Raw genomic sequence first — 19689 nt, forward strand, 5'->3', positions numbered from 1 at the left:
CTAATTTCTGTTTGTCTTCTTAGAGTAGCTTACCCATGGGTATAAAAAGGGCCCTGTTTCAGGCCCCAAATATCTTAATCTAGCCTTGGTGACAATACAAATGGCTACAGGAGGGGATAATGAGGGTTTCTTGTTATTCATCCCAAAATACATCCTAAAGGATGGTCTTGATCCTAGCTTTGATGAGTATGATTAGCTTTGTACTGGTCAGACCAAGATAATTTCTTGCTCTTTCACTCTTCCCTTTCATGAGTTTTCCTCTTGCTTCACATCTTCATCTTCAGTCATTTTGAAAGTTCAAGATGGTGAAGAGGCAACACGTTGTTGTTGTTGTGTTCCTGAGTGTTGTTTGGCTAAGGTCACCCGGTGGATTTCCATGACTGAGCAGGGATTTGAACCCCGGTCTCCAGAGTCATAGTCCAATGCTCAAAACACTAAATCATGTTGGCTCTCTTCTTTTTCTAATAACTATAACTGAAATCATAGTGATTTATTCTTGTTCTTGCTAAAGCTTATGAGACATTCTTCTGGAGATGGCCTTTGAGACAAACAACCTAAACTTAATAATAATCAAATTAAAAATTACGAAGAGCAACTTGTGGCAATGCCTCCCACCTATGCCTGGAAAAGTTGAGGTATAAAAGTTGAGGGATGTGGGGGCAGGCAGACGTTCCAGTGTCGACTCTCATGTTCTCACCATTCAAGATTAGATTCCAGAGATCTATGTTAGTTGGGAATAACCAATAGTTGGCTCTCAGTGCCTGTTTGAAATTTAGTAGAATCCCACTTTTGGCTCAGAAGACCTCGCCACTGAGAGTTGCAGCTGAGACTTTTGTTAGATCACTACTGTGTATGTTTTAGGCTATTGATTATCTGGAAATAGAAGAAAGATCATGAAGAATGTTTAACTGGCAGACCCAGAATGTTCTCAATGGTGGTAGCAGTGGCGTTCCTGCTGTTCCTACCCCGTGTGGCCTATGGTGTTTGGAGGCCAAAATGCCCCTTGAAACTGGAACTAGATGACCATAATGCCAGGAATTATTACAGGCCTGGAGACTACCTCATTAGTGGCATCATATCTCCAAAATATGGTGCTCACCTACCCTACTCCTTTTCTTCAGTGCCTGTCATCAAGTTTCTCTTGTAAGTAAAAACATATTTATTTGAGCAAATGTTCCCCATTTAGTTCAGTCTGACATCTATGATTTGGAGTGCATCTACACTATAGAAATAATGCACTTTGACACCCCTTTAACTGCTGTAACTGCATCCTATGGAATCTTGGAGTTTGTAGTTTTAGGCTTTTAGACTTCTCTGCCTGAGAGTGCTGGTGTCTCACAAAATTACATATCCCAGGATCCTGTAGGAACAAGGCATGGCAGTTAAAGTAGTTTCAAACTGCCTTATTTCTACAGCACACATGCGCTCTTGGTCTTAAAAAATACAATAGCAAGCATAATCTTGAATAGTTATGGATGTTTATGCATTTATAAGTGTTCAGTATTTATATTTATAATTGTGGTGCTATTGGCATAATTGCAATTTTTACCTAACCAACTTATCTAACAATCCAGTGTAAGTAAATAAGAAATGAGTCAGGCAATCAATTCTATGTCCTGGATGCTCTACTTCAGTGCTTTGTAACCCTGGAGGTGTGCAGAAGAGAAGGTTAAGTGGTGATATGATAGCCCTGTTATAATATTTGAAAGGAAGGCATATTGAGGAGGGAGCAAGCTTGTTTTCTGCTGCTCCAGAGAACAAGACCCGGAACAATGGATGCAAGCTGAAGGAAAAGAGATTCCACCTCAACATTAGGAGGAACTTCCTGACAGTAAGGGCTGTTCGACAATGGAACACACTCCCTCGGAGTGTAATGGAGTCTCCTTCTTTGGAGGTCATTAAGCAGAGGCTGGATGGCCATCTGTCGGGGATGCTTTGGATTTCCTACATGGGAGGGGGTTGGACTGGATGGCCCTTGCGGTCTCTTCCAACTCTATGATTCTATGATTCTATGATCTTTGTTAATCCAGGTTTCTTGCAGGCAGCCTATCATGTTTTTGAAGAGTTTCAATAAATTCCTTATCTGCTATTTTGTTTTCCCAGCCTGCCAGGTTCCAGGAAATTATGTTGAATCCTCTTTGCTTTTTATCTAGTCAGTTGCATCTTCTAGAAAATGGGTTGCAGGGGAAACATTAGTTCTTTGACTAATGTCCTTGTTAGACCTATGGTGCTCTGCTGAGTTTTTGGGGAAGGACTTTGATACAGTGAAACTATCTTGCTGTTTTGACCTCCTCAGATGTGTCCCATTTTGCATTCGAGAGTCTGTGTATTTGTTTTTATTTTCTTGTTTGTAGGACCCTAAGTGGATGTTATTTGGATGTGTTCTGGGCCCCACAATTTAAGAAAGACATTGAGAAACTGGAGCATGGCCAAAGGAGAGCGACCAAAATGGTGAAGGGTCTGGAAACCATGCCCTATGAAGAACAACTTAGGGAGCTGAGGAAGTTTAGCCTGGAGAGGAGAGAGTTAAGAGGTGATATGACAGCCCTGTTTAAATACTTGAAGGGATGTCATATTGAGGAGGAAGCGAGCTTGTTTTCTGCTGCTCCAGAGACTAGGACCCGGAGCAATGGATGCAAGCTACAGGAAAAGATATTCCACCACAACATTAGCAGGAACCTTTTGACAGTAAGGGCTGTTCAACAGTGGAACAAACTCCCTCAATGGAGTGTAGTGGAGTCTCCCTCCTTGGAGGTCTTCAAACGGAGGCTGGATGGCCATCTGTCGGGGATGCTTTGATTGAGATTTCCTGCACGGCAGAGGGTTGGACTAGATGGCCCTTGCGGTCTTTTCCAACTCTATGAGTCTGAGCACTGACAGGGGAAGTGTGACCTTGTTGGTGCTCTTGGACATCTCAGCGGCTTTCGATACCACTAACCATGGTATCCTTCTGGAACGCCTGAGGGAGTTGGGTATCGGATGCACTGCGCTTCAGTGGTTCTGATCCTACCTCTCAGGTAGATTCCAGATGGTGAAGCTGTGGGACATTTGCTCCTCTAAGAGGGAACTGACATCTGGTGTCCCTCAAGGAGCTATTCTGTCCCCCATGCTGTTAAACATTTACATGAAACCGCTGGGAGAGATCATCTGGAGATATGGGGTGCGGTGTTATTAGTACGCTCTATGTCTCCGACTGATACAGGGACTAAGGATGGCATCTCTCCCCTGAATGCCTGGCTGGAGTTGGCAATGGGCTGGATGAGGGAAAACAAACTCAGAATGGATCTAGAGAAAATGGAAGTACTCGTGATAGGCTCCTCAGGTCTAAGGAAGGAAATTTGCCAACCTGTCCTGGACGGGGTCACACTTCCTCTGAAGGACGAAGTTTGCAGTTTAGGAGTACTTCTGGACTCGTTCCTCCAACTGACATCTCAGGTAGATGTGACGGCCAGAAGTGCTTGCTATCAACTTTGTTTGATATGCCAACTGTGACTCTACCTAGACCAAAGGGACCTTGAAGCTGTAGTACATGCTCTGGTAACTTCTCATCTAGATTTTTGTAATGTGCTTTACATGGGGCTACCCTTATACCAAGCTCGGAAGCTTCAGTTAGTACAAAATATGGCAGCCAGATTGGTCACCGGCTCATCAAGGTTTGACCATATTACACCTATTCTAAAAGATCTTCACTGGCTCCCTATTCGCTTCCGAGCACAGTACAAGGTGTTGGTTATTACCTATAAAGCCCTACATGGCTTGGGCCCGAGTTACTTATGGGACCGCATCTTCCCATACAATCCACCCGCACTCTTAGAACATTGTGTAAGAACTTATTGGAAATACCAACCTCCAAATACGTTATTACTTCCCAAAGAGCATTCTCAACAACGGCTCCGAGACTTTGGAACAGCCTTCCTGAGGAGATCCGTCTGATGGCCTTGTTAGAAATGTTTAGTAAAGCAGTTAAAACTGAGCTTTGTGATTGAGCATACCCCCCTGATATGATATGAATACCCCCCCGGATATGAATGATATGCTCTTGTCTATGTATGATCCCTGCCTTGCTAGTGATGCTATTGTTATTGTCTGACGTTGATTTTTTATCATTTTTAGCGGTTTTAATTGAATTTTTAGATACATAAATTATGATTTTACTTAGTCTGTAACCCCGTTTCGATCCACTGGGAGAGTTGGAAAAATATAAATAAAATTTATTATTATTATTATTATTATTATTATTATTATTCTATGAGAATCAGTAAGCCTGCTTTTGCACTTTCTTTTTTGATCTTCCTTAGTAGCTGTTGCAGGTCTTTCAGGTTTTCTGCTAGTATTATGGTGTTGCTTGATTATCTTACATTGTTGATATTCCTTCCTTCTGTTTTCACTCCACCTTCTTCTGTGTTCAAGCCTGCTTTTCTTCCAATATGTTCTGCATAAAAGTTAAACAGGTAGGGTGAAAAGATGCAGCCTGACCTCTTTGCCAATTGGGAACCACTCTGTTTCTCTGTGTTCTGTTCTGACAGTAGTCTCTTTTCCTGAGTACAGATATTTCATCAAGACTATCAGATGTGTTGGCACTCCCATGTCTTTAAGGGTGTTCCATAGCCTTTTGTGATTTATGCATTCAAGGGCTTTGCTGTAGTCTATAATGCACATGCTAATTTTCTTTTAGAATTCCCTGGTATGCGCCATTAGCGATCGTATGTTTGCAATATGATCCCTAGTGCCTCTTTCTTTCCTGAATCCTGCTTGAACCTCTGGTATTTCTCTCTCCATGTATGATTGGAGTCTATGATGTGGTACACATGGCACTAAAGCGCCGTGCTGGCGCTGTACTAGAGTTAGGGACCATGCGGCAACTAGTATGGCATGGCGCCGTAACAATGGCAGCACCCTGTGTATACGGGTGCTGTCATTGTGACATGATGGACGCATAGCATCCGCACATTGCGCCGTGCCTGTGACATCATGAGTGTGTCATTGGCATTTTTGTGGGTTCTTTCTCCTCCGCAGGGAAGCTACACAGTTTGGCAGCTGTGGCTTCCCTGCGGAGGAAAAACAGGTGCCGGCATGCCTCCCTTTTTGAGTGGTCTGTACCAAAGTTGCAGAATTTTGAGCATGATTTTGCTTGTGTGGGAGATTAGTGCTATAGTCCTATAGTTGCTGCAGTCTTTTGTGTCTCCTTTTTTATAGATGGGGCTATAAATTTATTATTTCCAATCTAATGACCATCATTTTGTTTTCCATATCTATTGATTCTATGATTCTATGATTGTAATAGGTCAAATCTGTTTCTTATGATGTCAGTAAATTCTGTTGATATGTTGTTCAGGTCATATTTGGGTATAATGACTGGTTTTTGTTTCTTCTTCAGCTTTACTTCATAAGTGAAATTGAAGGCTTTCATGGCCAGCATCCATAGTTTTTTGTGGGTTTTTTGGGCTATGTGGCCATGTTCTAGCAGAGTTTCTTCCTGATGTTTCACCAGCATCTGTGGCTGGTATCTACTCTTATTTGTGATATGAGTAATTTGTGATCAGTGCCATAGCCAGTGCCTGGTCAAATTTGGCCACCGGTTTGGAACTTCACCATCTTTTACTTTATATATAACTTTATAACTTTATGTATAACTGTACACTTTATGTATAACTCTATGCATAACTTTACACTTTAGGATTTTATCTAGTTCTTTCGCAGCTGCTCTTCCCATTCCTAATCTTCTTCTGATTTTTTGACTTCAGTCTCCATTCTGATCAATGTTTGATCCAGGATATGGGAAACAACTGTTTCAATTTCTTCGTTCTCTAGGTTGATTTTATGTAGTTCCTTCATGGTCATTAATTTTGTTTTCTCTATGTTTTACATTAGGCTTGCCTTTGCATTTTCTTCTTATTGTCATTGAATGGAGGGTAATAGTGTGACACAAACATTTGTCTATTATTGTTTGCAGCCAGAGAACAGCAAGATACTGGCACATGTTGTCATTCTTGTTATCTATCCACGAGATCAATCAAAACCTCAAACTCTTACCCAATGTCAGTCTAGGCTACAATATCTATGAAACTTTTTTTGATGGAAGGGTTACTACCGATGCCATGATAGATCTCCTGAGTAGTGGACAAAGCAATATTCCAAACTTCAAGTGTGGAAGACAGAATAAACTGCTGTCGCTTCTTGAAGGAGCTGAAACTGATATCTCCATCCATGTGTCAACACTGTCCAAAATTTATAAAGTTCCTCAGGTAGGAACTGGGAAGGCAGAGGAGATCAGTAGAAGCATAAGATACTCCTCTGACGTTTCTTGAGGTTGGTCAAGAGGACTGCATTTGGTATTGAAGAATGATGAAGCCTGGCCACAATTCTCCAGTTTCCCTGAGTTATGTCCAGGTGTGAGACAAGGGTGCAAATTCTCTGGTTCGTGTGTGTGTGTCTCAGCTCCAGGCAAGTCAAAAGGGCTGTGTCATATGCACAGCTCACCTAATAAATCAGGAGATTTCCAGGGCTGAGTGGCAATTCAGGCCCTGGTCTCCCAGGTTGTAGTTTGACACTAAAACCCCTACATGACACTGGCTCTCAGTTATCAGGTGGTTGCTCCTAACTGAATAATTTTCAGAAATGATTTTAAAATCTATCATTTAAATTGCCAAGCCCCAACAACTTCATAATTTGTTCAAGAATGACCAACATTTTACAGTGGTTTAAGATCTTTTTGTGAGGAATCATATTCCCTCCCCCTTTTTACTATTTCCAATAATTTTAGTTATTTTTAAAAATGTAAATGTAGTGAATCAATTAATGCAATCAATTAATTAATGCAACAAATCAGCATTGCAATTTCTTTTTATCAATTTAACAATAGGGAGTTGACATGGTTCAGTAGTTTGAGTGTGGGACTAGGACTGGAACGTAAAGGTAAAGGTAAAGGTAAAAGTAGTCCCTTGACATGAATGTCTAGTTGTAACTCACTGTACAGGATAGTGCTCATCTCAGCTTCTTAAGCTGAAGAGCCAGCATTGTCTAAGGACTGCTCCGGTGATCAATTGGCCAGCGTGTCTGCACCAAATGCTGTTACTTTCCCATTGAGGAGGGGTACATATCTATCTACTTGCATTTGCATGCTTTCATACTGCTAGGTTTGCAGGAACTGGGACTAATAACAAGAGCTCACCCCATCATGCAGCACTCGGGCCTCAAACTGACATCCTTCCAATCTTCCGATTGTCAGAACTGTTGTCTTAACCACTAAATCACTGGAAGACCAGGGTCCAAATCCATGGTAACTCATTGGGTAATCTTGGGCAAGTCTCACTCTCTCAGCCTTAATACCACCCCCGAAATAAATCTTGCCAAGAAAGCCCCATGATACGTTTGCCTTAGCATCTCCATTCAGAAATGTCTTGAAGGCATACAACAGTAACAGCAACAAATTTAGCAATAGGAAGATTGTGTCAAGCTCTAAAATTTCCAAGCTCTATATGTTAATAGTTTGAGCTATTAAGCATCCAGCATTTTCCTTTCCTTTTCAGATGAGTTATGGCTCTGTTGCTGAAGTTATTCATGATAAAACTCAGTTTCCTTTTATTTACCGAATGGTCCCAAAAGAAGAAATCCAGTATTTAGGAATTGTCCGACTTCTCCTGCATTTTGGATGGACATGGGTTGGACTGTTGGCTCCAGACAATGACAATGGAGAAAGATTAATCAAAACCATTACCCCAATGATGATTAGCAATGGGATTTGTGTCGCCTGGTCACAACAAATACCACGAAGGGAAATGGACCAGATAATAAGGTTCATGAGATCGCCTCCTCATATCTTGTGGGGACAAGTCAATGTAATTGTTTATTCTGAGGACTCTCATTCACTACTCGACCCAATCTCCTATATGGAGAAAATAGCTGGAAAGGAACCAATTGGGAGAAAAATCTGGGTCATACCAGCTTATCAGGACAGTGGCAATATGCCAACTTGTAGCTCTGATTTCCTTTACTACCATGGTTCTTTATCCATAATGAGAACTGATAGAAAGAAATATGACTATTTTGTAAGTGCATCAGATGCTCTTGCTGACTATTTTGCTAACAGTTTTGGTTGTTTGTATATGATGCATTGGTTGTCTGTCAAACCATGGATAAGATGCTTGGAGTTCACATCAACGGAGATACTGAATCAAGAAGAAAGAGAGAACATCCTCTCCCGAGACAGCTACAGTGTTTACAATTCTGTCCAGATTGTGGCACATGCCTTACATGCTGCCTATTCTTCCAGATCCAGGAGAATGACAATTGTAGGCGATGGAGGGAGGCTGGGTCAGCAAGAGATAGAGCCATGGCAGGTATGTTCTTTTTCCTTTTGCAACACCGCTGTAAATTAAAATCCATGGTCCAACTCTGGAATAATTGCCACCAGTGGCTCTTCTTCATCTTGGAAGGAAGGGACTATTGGGGTGCCACAAGGTCCTGCCTGGGCCCAGTGCTATTCAACCAAAGGTTTAATCTGCTTATCAAAGTTGCAGGTGAAACCAAATTAGGAGGAGTAGCCAATACATCAGAGGATAGGATCAGAAGTCAAAATGATCTTAACAGATTAGAAACTTTGGCCAAAAGTAACAAAATGACTTTCAAAAGGAAGAAATGCAAGGCACTACACTTAGACAGAACAAAAATATGAAAGGTTCAGATAAAGGATGGGTGACATCTGGCTTGACAGCAATGCTTGCAAAAAGGTTCTGGGAATATTAGCAGACCATAAGCTGAACATGAGTCAACAGTGTGATGCAGCAGGTAAAAAGCCAAAATGATCCTAGGCTGCATCAATAGAAACATGGTGTCTAGATCAAGGGAAGTAGTAGTACCACTTTATTCTGCTTGGTCAGACCTCAGCTGGAATATTATGTCAGTTCTGAGTGATATTAAGGTGAAGCATGGCCAGAGGAAGGCAACCAAATGGTGATAGGTCTGGAAGCCATGTCCTATGTTATGCCTGAATGGTAGGGACAGTCTGAACCTGAGAGCATGTGGTTGAGATTCCTCCTTCTTTTGAACCTTTCCAAGTAGGGTTGATACAGATACTTGTGACACCAAATTTGGATTTAACCACTATGCATGTAACATTTATTAAGACATTAAAGTAGTACAGACATAAAGTATCAAGAGAGCTCTCTCTCTCACACACACATATACTCACGCACGCACAAGTGGCCTTTGCTGAAGTCAGTGATCAGTCATCTTAAGATGTCAGCCACAGATGCTGGCGAAACATCAGGAAGAAACTTTTCTAGAACATGGCCACATAGCCCGAAAAACCCATCAAATCATTTTAAATGTGCTATATCAATTCAAATTTCTAGGCAGTGGGAGCACAAAATGACTGTGGTTGAGATAGCATTTTTTTTCATATTTTGTTCCATGAACACTAGCTATTTTCTGTCATCCTAGCTTCATCGTTTCTTGGAAAATTTTTATAATACTTCCACAAGCAGAGTTTATTTGTCTGAGGAGGATTTGCTGGCAGATGACTTTGATATTGTGAACTGGGTGATGTTTCCCAATGGATCTTGTAGTGGAGTGAAGGTTGGAAGCATAAAGCAACAGATCTCTCTTCATATGAAGTTCACCATTAATCCAGAAGCCATTGTTTGGCCCCTTCTGTTTAATAAGGTAAGAAAAGGGACTCGTGCCATTTCTTGAATATGCAATCTCTTAAATTCTAACATGTAAACTGTACAGGAGTCCACTGTCAGGACACATTATGGAGAACCAGAAATGATTTCATAGAATCATTGAATCAGAGAATCAGAGGGTTGGAAGAGAGCACAAGGGCCATCCAGTCCAACCCCATTCTGCCATGCAGGAACTCTCAGTCAAAGCATCCCCAACAGATGGCCATCCAACTTCTGTTTAAAGACCTCTAAGGAAGGAGACTCTACCACTTTCTGAGGGAGTTTGTTCCACTGTCGAACAGCCCTTACTGTCAGGAAGTTCCTTTTAATGTTGAGGTGGAATCTCTTTTCCTGCAGCTTACATCCATTGTTCTGGGTCCTGTTCTCTGGAGCAGCAGAAAACAAGCTTGCTCCCTCCTCAATATGGCATCCCTTCAAGTATTTAAACAGGGCTATTATATCACCTCTTAACCTTCTCTTCTCCAGACTAAACATCCCCAGCTCTCTAAGGCGTTCCTCATAGGACATGGTTTCAAGACCATTCACCATTTTTGTCGCCCTCCTTTGGACACACTCCAGTTTCTCAATGTCCTTTTTGAATTCTCATGCCCAGAACTGGATACAGTATTTCAGGTGTGGTCTGACCAAATCAGAATAGAGTGGCACTATTACTTCCCTAAATGGCTTGGGTCCAGGATACCTGAAGGACCGCCTCTCCCCATATATTCCGTCCCGCACCCTCAGAACATCTGGGCAGCAACTCCTGAAGGTGCCAGGGGCTAGGCTTTCTTCCGTCACTAAGCGGACGTTTTCCATCGCCGCCCCGGCCCTCTGGAATACGCTGCCCGCTGAGCTCCGCTCGACTACCTCCCTGGCCCAATTTAAGAAGGATTTAAAGACCTTCTTATTTCATCAAGCATTCCCCCCATGAACATCTTTTTAGGGCCTCCCTCCTCTTCCGTGGCCATGAGGAAGGGCTAATTGGGGTTTTATCCTTTTTATTGTTTTTATTGTTTCTTTGATGCACTGTTTGCGCGCGATTTGTTGATTTATGTATTTTTCACTGTTGTAAACCGCCCTGATCTATGGAAGGTTGCGGTATATAAATAAAACTTTTATTATTTTTATTTTATTCCCATTTGGAAGACAATTCAGAGAAGGTTGCATTTTATCATCACACAAGCTATATGCCAGTGTACTGAAGGAATTTGCTGATGTACTTTCTTAGAACCCATTGCAATTTTTTTTGAGAAATCTTGGAGAACAGGTGAGGTACCAAATGACTCCTGCTCCTTCCACCTTTTTTCCTGATTGGGGCTGAAAGCCGCTTACAGTGATTAAAAGTCCAGCAAAAAACAGAACGTTATCCCTCTCTTAAAAAAAGGCAGAAAAGAAGATTCAAGAAACTATAGATAAGTTGGTATTAGAACAGAAAAATGCAAAAAAAAATATTATACAGGACTCTGTCTGATGACAGTGCAGTGGTCAATAGAGCCACCATGGGTTTGTCTATAACCAATCCTACTAAACGAATCTTATATTTTCCCCCGATCAAGAAACTAGTTTAGTAGATGATGCATGTCATGTATCTGGGTTTCAGCACAACATTTGACAAGGTACCCCATAACATTTTGATTGGCAAATTATTTAATGTGGAATAGTTGGGAAGACTCTCAAAAGGAGCTATATTTGTTTTGAAAACCATGCTCAAAGGGTCATAATCAATGGCTGGGCATCAGTCTGGAAGGAAGTCTTAAGTGGAGTGCCTCAGGGTTCTATCCTCTTTAACATTTTTTATCAATGGCTTGGAAGATGGGGTGGCAGAAACCTTTATCAAGTTTGCAGATGATACCAAACTGGGATGGGCAGCTAACATGTTGGAAGATAAGAACAGAATTCAGAAGGATATTGATAAATTAGAAAATTGAGCTGAAATTAATAGAATAAAATTCAACAGAGACAAATGCCAAATTTGGTATTTAGGCCACAAAAACAAATGCACAGGTATAGGATGGGAGATACATTGCTCAGCAGTACTACATGTGAAAAGGACCTTGGAATTATTGTTGCTCATGAACTGAACATAAGCCAGTGCTGTGACGCTGCACCAGTAAAGAATGTGAATGCTTTTTTTAGCCTATATTAATAGAAGCATAATTTCCAGGTCAAGAGAAGCCCTCATCCCAGTGTATTCTGTGCTGGTCAGGGCTCTCCTGAAGTACTGTGCTCAGTTCTGGGCACCACTTTTTAAAGAAGATATAGATAAATTGAAGTAGGTTCAGAGAAGGGCAACAAGGATGATAAGAGGTATGGAGAACAAAACATGTGAGGAAAGGTTGAAGGAGCTGGGCATGTTCAGTTTGGTGAAGAGAAAACTCAAGGGTGAAATGGTCACACTCTTTAAATAGCTCAAGGGCTGTTTCTGAGAGGAGGGGGCAGCTCTGTAATCTCCTACCCCAGAGGGTAGAGCCAGGTTTGAAGTTACAGGAGGGTACATTTCCGTGGAACATTAGGAGGAAGTTCTTGACACTAAGAGAGTTTCAGCAATGGAACCAATTGCCTAGTTGTGTAATCTCCTTTGTGTGGAGGTTGTGGAGTCACCTTCTCTGGACATCTTCAAAAAGATCCTGGATAGCTACAAGCTGGAGATGCTTTAGCCGGGGATCTTTCATTGAACAGGGGGTTGCACTTGAAGGACCATGCGGCTCCTTCTAATTCTATGATTCTATGATACTCTTTGATTAATACATATGCAGAACATATCATAAAGAAAGCAGGATTAGAGGAAGCAGGCATTAAAACTGGGGGAAGGAACATTAACCATTTAGCAATGACACAACAATATTACTTGACCTAGATCAAGGGAAGTAATAGTGCTGCTCTATTCTGCTTTGGTCAGGCCTCACCTGCAATACTGTGTCTAGTTTTGGGCACCATAGTTCAAAAAGGATGTTGACAAGCTGGAGCTTGTTGACATGATAGCCCTGTTTAAGTATTTGAAGGAATGTCATATCGAGGCTGGAGCAAGCTTGTTTTCTGCTGCTTCAGAGAATAAGACATGGAACAATGGATTCAAACTACAAGAAAAGAGATTCCACCTCAACATTAAGAGAAATTTCCTGATAGTAAGAGCAGTTCGACAGTGGAACATGCTCCTTCAGAGAGTGGTGGAGTCTCTTTCTTTGGAGGTCTTTAAACAGAGGTTGGATGGCCATCTGTCGGGGATGCTTTGAGTGAGAGTTCTTGCATGGCAGGATGGGGTTGGACTGGATGGTCCTTGTGGTCTCTTCCAACTCTAGGATTCTATAATTCTGCTTACAGAAAACAGAAAAGACTTGTAATGATTACTAATAAAAGTTAAGGAACTGAATATTAAGAAGCTAACAATAACAACCACAAATAATTTAAACTGGATAACGAAGAATAGGGCGGGTTACAGACTGCCCGTTTGGGGCGGGCTGCACCCGCCCCTTTCCCCGGTGTATCGGGGCCTCAGCTGCCAGACCGGCAGCCTCCGAGGCCCCGATCCGCCGCTTTGCAGGCTGCGGGGAAGTGGCAAAAGGCCGCTTCCCCACAGCCTGGAAAGGAGTGTCCCTGGGGCTTCAAGCCTGGCCCCTTTCTCCCTTGCGTCGCTGGGCACAGCCGTCTGAAGGCTGCACCCAGCGACGCAAACCAGGAAGGAGCTCCGAAACGGAGCTCCTTCCTGCTCTGCGCAAAGGGCGCATTAAGCGCTCTCACGTGGAGCGATGGCATAACGTCCGTGCCGCCTCGTTTGGAGGCAGCGCGTTCGTCACGCCATCATGGTGGCGGCCGTGTGGAATGGCCGCCACCATTTTGTACTCGCGGAACGCGTACTAGGGTTGGGGGGTGCGGAAGCACCGCCCCTTCCTAACCCTAGTACATGCTCCGCGCGTACTTTCATGGCGGTCTGTAACCTGCCATTGAAATGGTTTAAGATTTCCTGTACCTTGGCAAAGCAATTAACCAAAGGAGGGAGGCCACACTGTAGGTGGATCAATTTAACTAAGGAAGACTTGAGTGGGGCAGTTGATGGCGGAGATCATAGGGTTATCATTAGTCAAAGTAAACCTGATGGCAAATAATAACAATAAACAACAACTAAGAATATAACACCTCAAGCAAGATGCAGACCTTTCCCCCCACAGTCTGCTCCCCCTAGTTTCAGTCATCAGGCAGGTGTATAGGAGGAGATCCTGGGTCCAGGAACTGGGTAGGTGAGCTCTTCCGTAGGGGATTACTTTCTCTGATGATAAGGAGAAGTAGAGCTGAGTATCATCAACATATCAATGGCATCCCACTCCCACCCTCTTAATAAATCACAACCAGTGGTTTCATGTAGCTATTGTATGGCTTGAGGGATTGGATGGAATCCCATGCCACTCCATAGCTTAATAGTTGTGGGGCTGAGCTTGAATCCCCCAATATTCCTGTCTGGTCTGGAATTGACCCTGTAGATAGGAATATAGGTGCTGTAGCACAGTGCCTCCCGCTCCTTTTCCATAGAACCAATCCAGCAAGATACCATGATAAATGTCAACAGTGTGATGCAGCAGCAAAAAAGGCAATGCAGTTCTAGGCTACATCAATAGCAGTATAGTGAGGGAAGTAATAGTGCCACTCTATTCTGCTCTGGTCAGGCCTCACCTGGAATACTGTGTCCAGTTCTGGGCACCACAATTCAAGAACAATGTTGACAAGCTGGATCATGTCCAGAGGAGGGTAACCAAATGGTGAAAGGTCTGGAAACCACGCTGAATGAGGGGTGTCTTCGGGAGCTGGGTATGTTTAGCCTGGAGAAGAGATGTTTAGGGGGCTGACATGATACCCATGTTTAAATATTTGAAGGAATGCCATATTGAGCATTGAGCAAGTTTGTTTTCTGCTGCTACAGAGACTAAGACACAAAGCAATGAATTCATGCTGCAGGACAAGAGATTCCACCTAAAACTTTAGGAAGAGCTGTAGAATACACTGCCTTGGAATGTGGTGGAATCTCCTTCTTTGGAGATTTTAAAACAGGGGCTGGGATGGCTATCTGTCAATACTGTTTTGATTGTGGATACCTGCATGACAGGACCGTTTGAATCATATGGCCCTTGTGGTCCCTTCCAACTCCAAGACTCTATGACCTTATGAATACATTGAAAGTTGCTGAGATATTCAAGAAGATCAGTATGGTATTATTCCCCCTGTATTCCCCCTGGACTCATGTTGTGCATAATGAAAATCTGTAAAACGTGCCTGGAATCACTTGTGGTCTTTGGAACAGATTTCTTTTCCAAACAGTGTGAGTAATTTCAATGGACGCACATTATACTTAATGCTTTTTCCTTGATATGCTTGCTCTTTACTTTTAGACAGTGCCACGTGCCAGGTGCACTGAGAGCTGCCTCCCTGGATATGCCAAGAAGGTTCAGGAAAGAGAACCAGTTTGCTGCCATGCTTGTACTCCATGTCCAGAAGGGACTATCTCCACTGAAGAAGGTAGGGGACCTCATACATATAGTATAGCTCTTGCTGGAACAGAGGAAAAAATTAACAAAGATTCACTTTTTGATTTCTCTGGAAAAAAATTAAAGACATGGGCTTAAATCCTATTATTATTTCTGATTAAAGTAAAGACATTGAATCAACTAGATTTAATGTTGATCGACTATTCAACAATCGAGTAGATAAGTCTTCTGTAGGATTTTAGCCATGTTTGAATATGGAGTCTTATTTAATGCCTATATTTTTATTTGGCATCATTGATGGTACGGAGAAAGACCAAAATGTATCTGTATCTGTATTAGTCTACATCTATATACCTATGTAGTCAAGAAATTAGAAGTCTAGGACTCAGAAGTGTTATGGTCCTGGTTATTTGTGGTTAAATCAGTTTAGCAGCAGCAGCAACACAGCAACAAGCATGTACTCCACAGGTATTTGGCAAAAACAACTAGATCTGAGCTTCTGGTAAATAAACAGGATACATTGGTAGGTAAAAAGAAATTGACTTCATTGCTACATCTAGGTTCTAAAAAATTAACTAATCAGTAGAGAAAACTATACTTGGTAGAAGAATCCCTAGAGCTGACTCTCACGTAAGAAGAAAAACATCTTTAGTAGCACAGCCTGGATTTGCATCCACGCTTGGTGAGAGCAGAAAGAGGAAGATGACAGAGAGCAAAGGGCAATAAACTGTATTGACCCCCAGAAAAGAGAGGACACTGACCAAATGACCATAGAGATATACATCAGTGTTCCTGCGTAGAAGACACCCCCACCCCTTCTCAAGGAAAGAAACATAGATCTACACAACAGCATTGATGCCAATACTCCAACAAGAAGGGCAGCTATGAAAGAATTATACAAGATCTTGAAGTGCAAAGGTATTTCACTGAATACTGAAGTTAGAATTGTCCATGTTATTGTGATTCCCATCATTGTGTATGGATGATGAGAAAAGCTGATAGGAAAACAAATCAACTCATTTGAGATGTGGTGCTGAAGAAGAATTCTATGGATACCATGGGCTGCTGAAAAGCCAAATTGATGGGTCACAGAGCAAATCAATCCTCAACTCTCCCTAGAAACCAAGGCGGGATACAGACGGGCAAGAAATGACTAAATTGAGGCTGTTATCCAAAAAGGCGCGGGACTTGGGCCAACAGTGGCAGTGCCTCCTTAGTAGTTTGGAAAATTTTATTGTTGTTGTTGTTGTTGTTGTTGTTGTTGTTATTAATAGATTTTATTTGTATACCGCTTTTCCATAGATCAAAGCAGTTTACAGACCATATAAAAACCATTTAAAACATCTCATAAAAATAGATAAAATCCACTAATACAAATTATACAAAATCTGAACACAATCATTCAACAGGGTAAGGCAGAGAATCGATGGGAACGGGAATACACAGCTTCATTTTACAGGGGGGAAGGCTTGACAGAAGAGGAAGGTTTTGAGCCTCTTTTTAAATGTTACCAGGGAGGTCACAAGACGGAGCTCCTCGGGGAGACCATTCCAAATTTGTGGGGCCACCACTGAATAGGCCATCTGGGATGTAGAAACATGTTTGGAAGATCAAATTTCCAACAAGTTCTTCCCGGACGTCCTGAGTGTGCAGGGCGGATTATATGGGGAGATGCGGTCCCTCAAGTAACTCGGGCCCAAGCCATATAGGGCTTTATAGGTAATAACCAACACCTTGTATTGTGCTCAGAAGCGAATAGGCAGCCAGTGGAGATCTTTCAGAATAGGTGTTATATGGTCAAACCTGGATGCACCGGTGACCAATCTGGCTGCCATGTTTTGTACTAGCTGAAGCTTCCGGGCTTGGTACAAGGGTAGCCCCATGTAGAGTGCATTACAGAAATCTAGACAAGAGGTTACCAGAGCGTATACCACAGTTTCAAGGTCCCTTTGGCCCAGGTAGGGTCGTAGTTGGCGTATCAACCCAAGGTGGTAGCAAGCACTTCTGACCGTCGCATCTACTTGAGACGTCAACTGCAGAGACGAGTCCAGAAGTACTCCTAAACTGCGAACTTCGTCCTTCAGGGGAAGTGTGACCCCATTCAGGACAGGTGGATAAATTTCCTTCCCCAGGCCTGGGGAGGCTATCACAAGCACTTCCGTTTTCTCTGGATTCAGACTGAGTTTGTTTTCCCTCATCCAGCCCATTACTGACTCCAGGCAGGCATTCAGAGGAGATATTATTTTATTAAGAGGCCTGTGAGAGGTAACATATGATATGTTTTGATGTTAATGTTTTTAGATTCTTATGCTTTTATGTTTTTATGTTTTTATTTTTTACTGTGGTTTTAATGGTGCAGTAACTAATGCTGCAATATTGTAGTTGTAATTTTAACCTTGCTGTGATCCCGCTTCGATTCATTGCGAGAGGCGGGAAGATAGAAATAAAAATTATTATTATTATTTTACATCTATGTATACTAGTACTAACTGCAGAGAGACTCCAGTGTATGGTGAACTAAAAAGTGATGCAAGATCTCTCTACTATGGTGAACTAATATGGCTTCCCAACATACAGCAGTTGCCCATTTCTGAAATAGATCCAGATGATTGCTCTTGGTATCTAGAACTAAGAAAAGTAGGTCCTAAAAGTGTGAAGTCTGCCAGGGAATATCTTCCTCTCCTTATCCTCTTGTGGTGTCATTTTTATCATATTTGTTTTTCTTGCCTGTTATAGCTGCAAAAATGCAGATATTCCCTTTCCCCCAATATGTTAACAAAACAAAAAAAAAAACAAAAAAAAAAAAAAAATAGGAACAAGACTTTATTTAAATCAAAGTGACCAGACAGAGTATATAACTGAAATTTATCTGGTAGTAACAGCTTGTCATCTCTTTTATACCCATAGCAGGTCTATGCACATTCTGCTATAAATGGATCCCCACAGAGACACACTACAACCATCACCATTTAGAAAGAGTCTATCCATTATATTTAAAGTACACACACACACACACACACACACACACGATGCCAAAAAAGGTTTGGAAAGAAACCCAGTGAACACAACACATAATTCCAGGAATACTTCAGCCACTTGTCCTGCACAGATAAAGCTTATGGAGTTTCCTGTAGTTTTGCACTTGCTATCTCTTTATTGGACGAAGGCTTTTTCTAGTTTCAGTTCAAGATACCTTTGAAAGACAGCAATTTTGATATTGAGAAATCAATTTGTTTTATATCCTTAATTTCTTTAATTCTTGTGACTCCATGCCACAATGGTAGTGAACAGAGCCTGCTGTGGATAAAAGGCTGATGTACTTCTCTTCCTTCTCAGATGCAGGCCACTGCACCAAATGTCCAGATGATCAGCATCCAAACAAGGACCGGAATCAATGTATCCCTAAGATAATAACTTTCCTGTCCTATGAAGAACCTTTAGGTATCGTCTTGGTTTCCTTAGCCCTTCACCTGTCCTTTACCACAGTTTTTGTGTTAGGAATCTTCATAAAATACCTAGACACCCCAGTAGTCAAAGCCAACAACCGGGATCTCTCCTACATTCTCCTTGCCGCCCTCATTTTCTCTTTCTTATCCTCCTTCCTCTTCATTGGACGGCCAAATAAAGTGGCCTGCCTTCTCCGACAAACAGCCTTCAGCATCATCTTCTCAGTTGCTGTCTCTTCTGTTTTGGCTAAAACAATTACTGTGGTGCTAGCCTTCTTGGCTACAAAACCAGGCAACCGGGTGAAGAAGTGGCTGGGGAAGAGTTTGGCCAATTCCGTTGTGTTTTCATGCTCTAGTATTCAAGCTGGCATTTGCATCATTTGGCTGGGCATCTCGCCTCCATTCCCTGACTTGGACATGCACTCCCAGCCTGGAGAGATCCTACTGAAGTGCAATGAAGGATCTGAAATCATGTTTTACAGTGCTCTTGGCTACATGGGCTTCCTAGCTGTTATCTGCTTGATGGTGGCTTTCCTGGCCAGGAAGCTACCTGGGGCCTTCAATGAAGCCAAGCTGATCACCTTTAGCATGCTGGTCTTTTGCAGTGTCTGGGTCTCCTTTGTGCCCACTTACCTGAGCACCAAGGGGAAGTACATGGTAGCTGTGCAGATCTTCTCCATCTTGGCCTCTAATGCTGGGTTACTGGGCTGCATCTTTATTCCCAAGTGTTACATTATTTTGTTGAGGCCTTCTCTGAATACAAAGGAGAATCTCATGCTGAAAAGGAAAGAAGGAACATGATCCTTAATACTAGGAACAGGGTGTAATTATCGTACAACCTAAACTGGAATGTGGTCACATCTAATGAAAGCAAAAACTTAGCACAGATGGAAGGCACACTACTTTCCAGCATGTTCCAGCACTGGAAAGGAAAAATATCTGTTGTGTATGTGTGGAAACATGTGCATATGTATACAAGTGTACATGTATGTGTGTGAGAGAACACATATGCATGATTGTTGAATAAAACAGCTTAACTACACTGTTTACAGGCAGAGCCTGGGTTTTGGAAGGCTACCATAAAACTATATTTAATGAATTGAA

General features: G+C 42.2%; 2 protein-coding genes across 2 annotated transcripts; both read left to right on the forward strand.

The window, feature by feature from the left end:
• The first annotated feature begins 931 nt into the window (after positions 1–931).
• Positions 932–8286, forward strand: LOC149320432 (vomeronasal type-2 receptor 26-like). Its single transcript, XM_089499647.1, has 4 exons — positions 932–1143; positions 5954–6245; positions 7530–7974; positions 8273–8286. The coding sequence occupies exons 1-4, from the start codon at positions 932–934 to the stop codon at positions 8284–8286; spliced, it is 963 nt and encodes a 320-aa protein (XP_089355773.1).
• Positions 8287–9525: 1239 nt separating this feature from the next.
• Positions 9526–19386, forward strand: LOC149320433 (vomeronasal type-2 receptor 26-like). Its single transcript, XM_089502522.1, has 3 exons — positions 9526–9663; positions 15044–15170; positions 18476–19386. The coding sequence occupies exons 1-3, from the start codon at positions 9544–9546 to the stop codon at positions 19384–19386; spliced, it is 1158 nt and encodes a 385-aa protein (XP_089358648.1). The 5' UTR covers positions 9526–9543.
• Positions 19387–19689: the final 303 nt, after the last annotated feature.

This window comes from Sceloporus occidentalis, unplaced genomic scaffold, assembly GCF_023333645.1.
Source record: "Sceloporus occidentalis isolate IW3139 unplaced genomic scaffold, rSceOcc1.0.p SCAF_1, whole genome shotgun sequence".
Classification (NCBI taxonomy): Eukaryota; Metazoa; Chordata; class Lepidosauria; order Squamata; family Phrynosomatidae; genus Sceloporus; species Sceloporus occidentalis.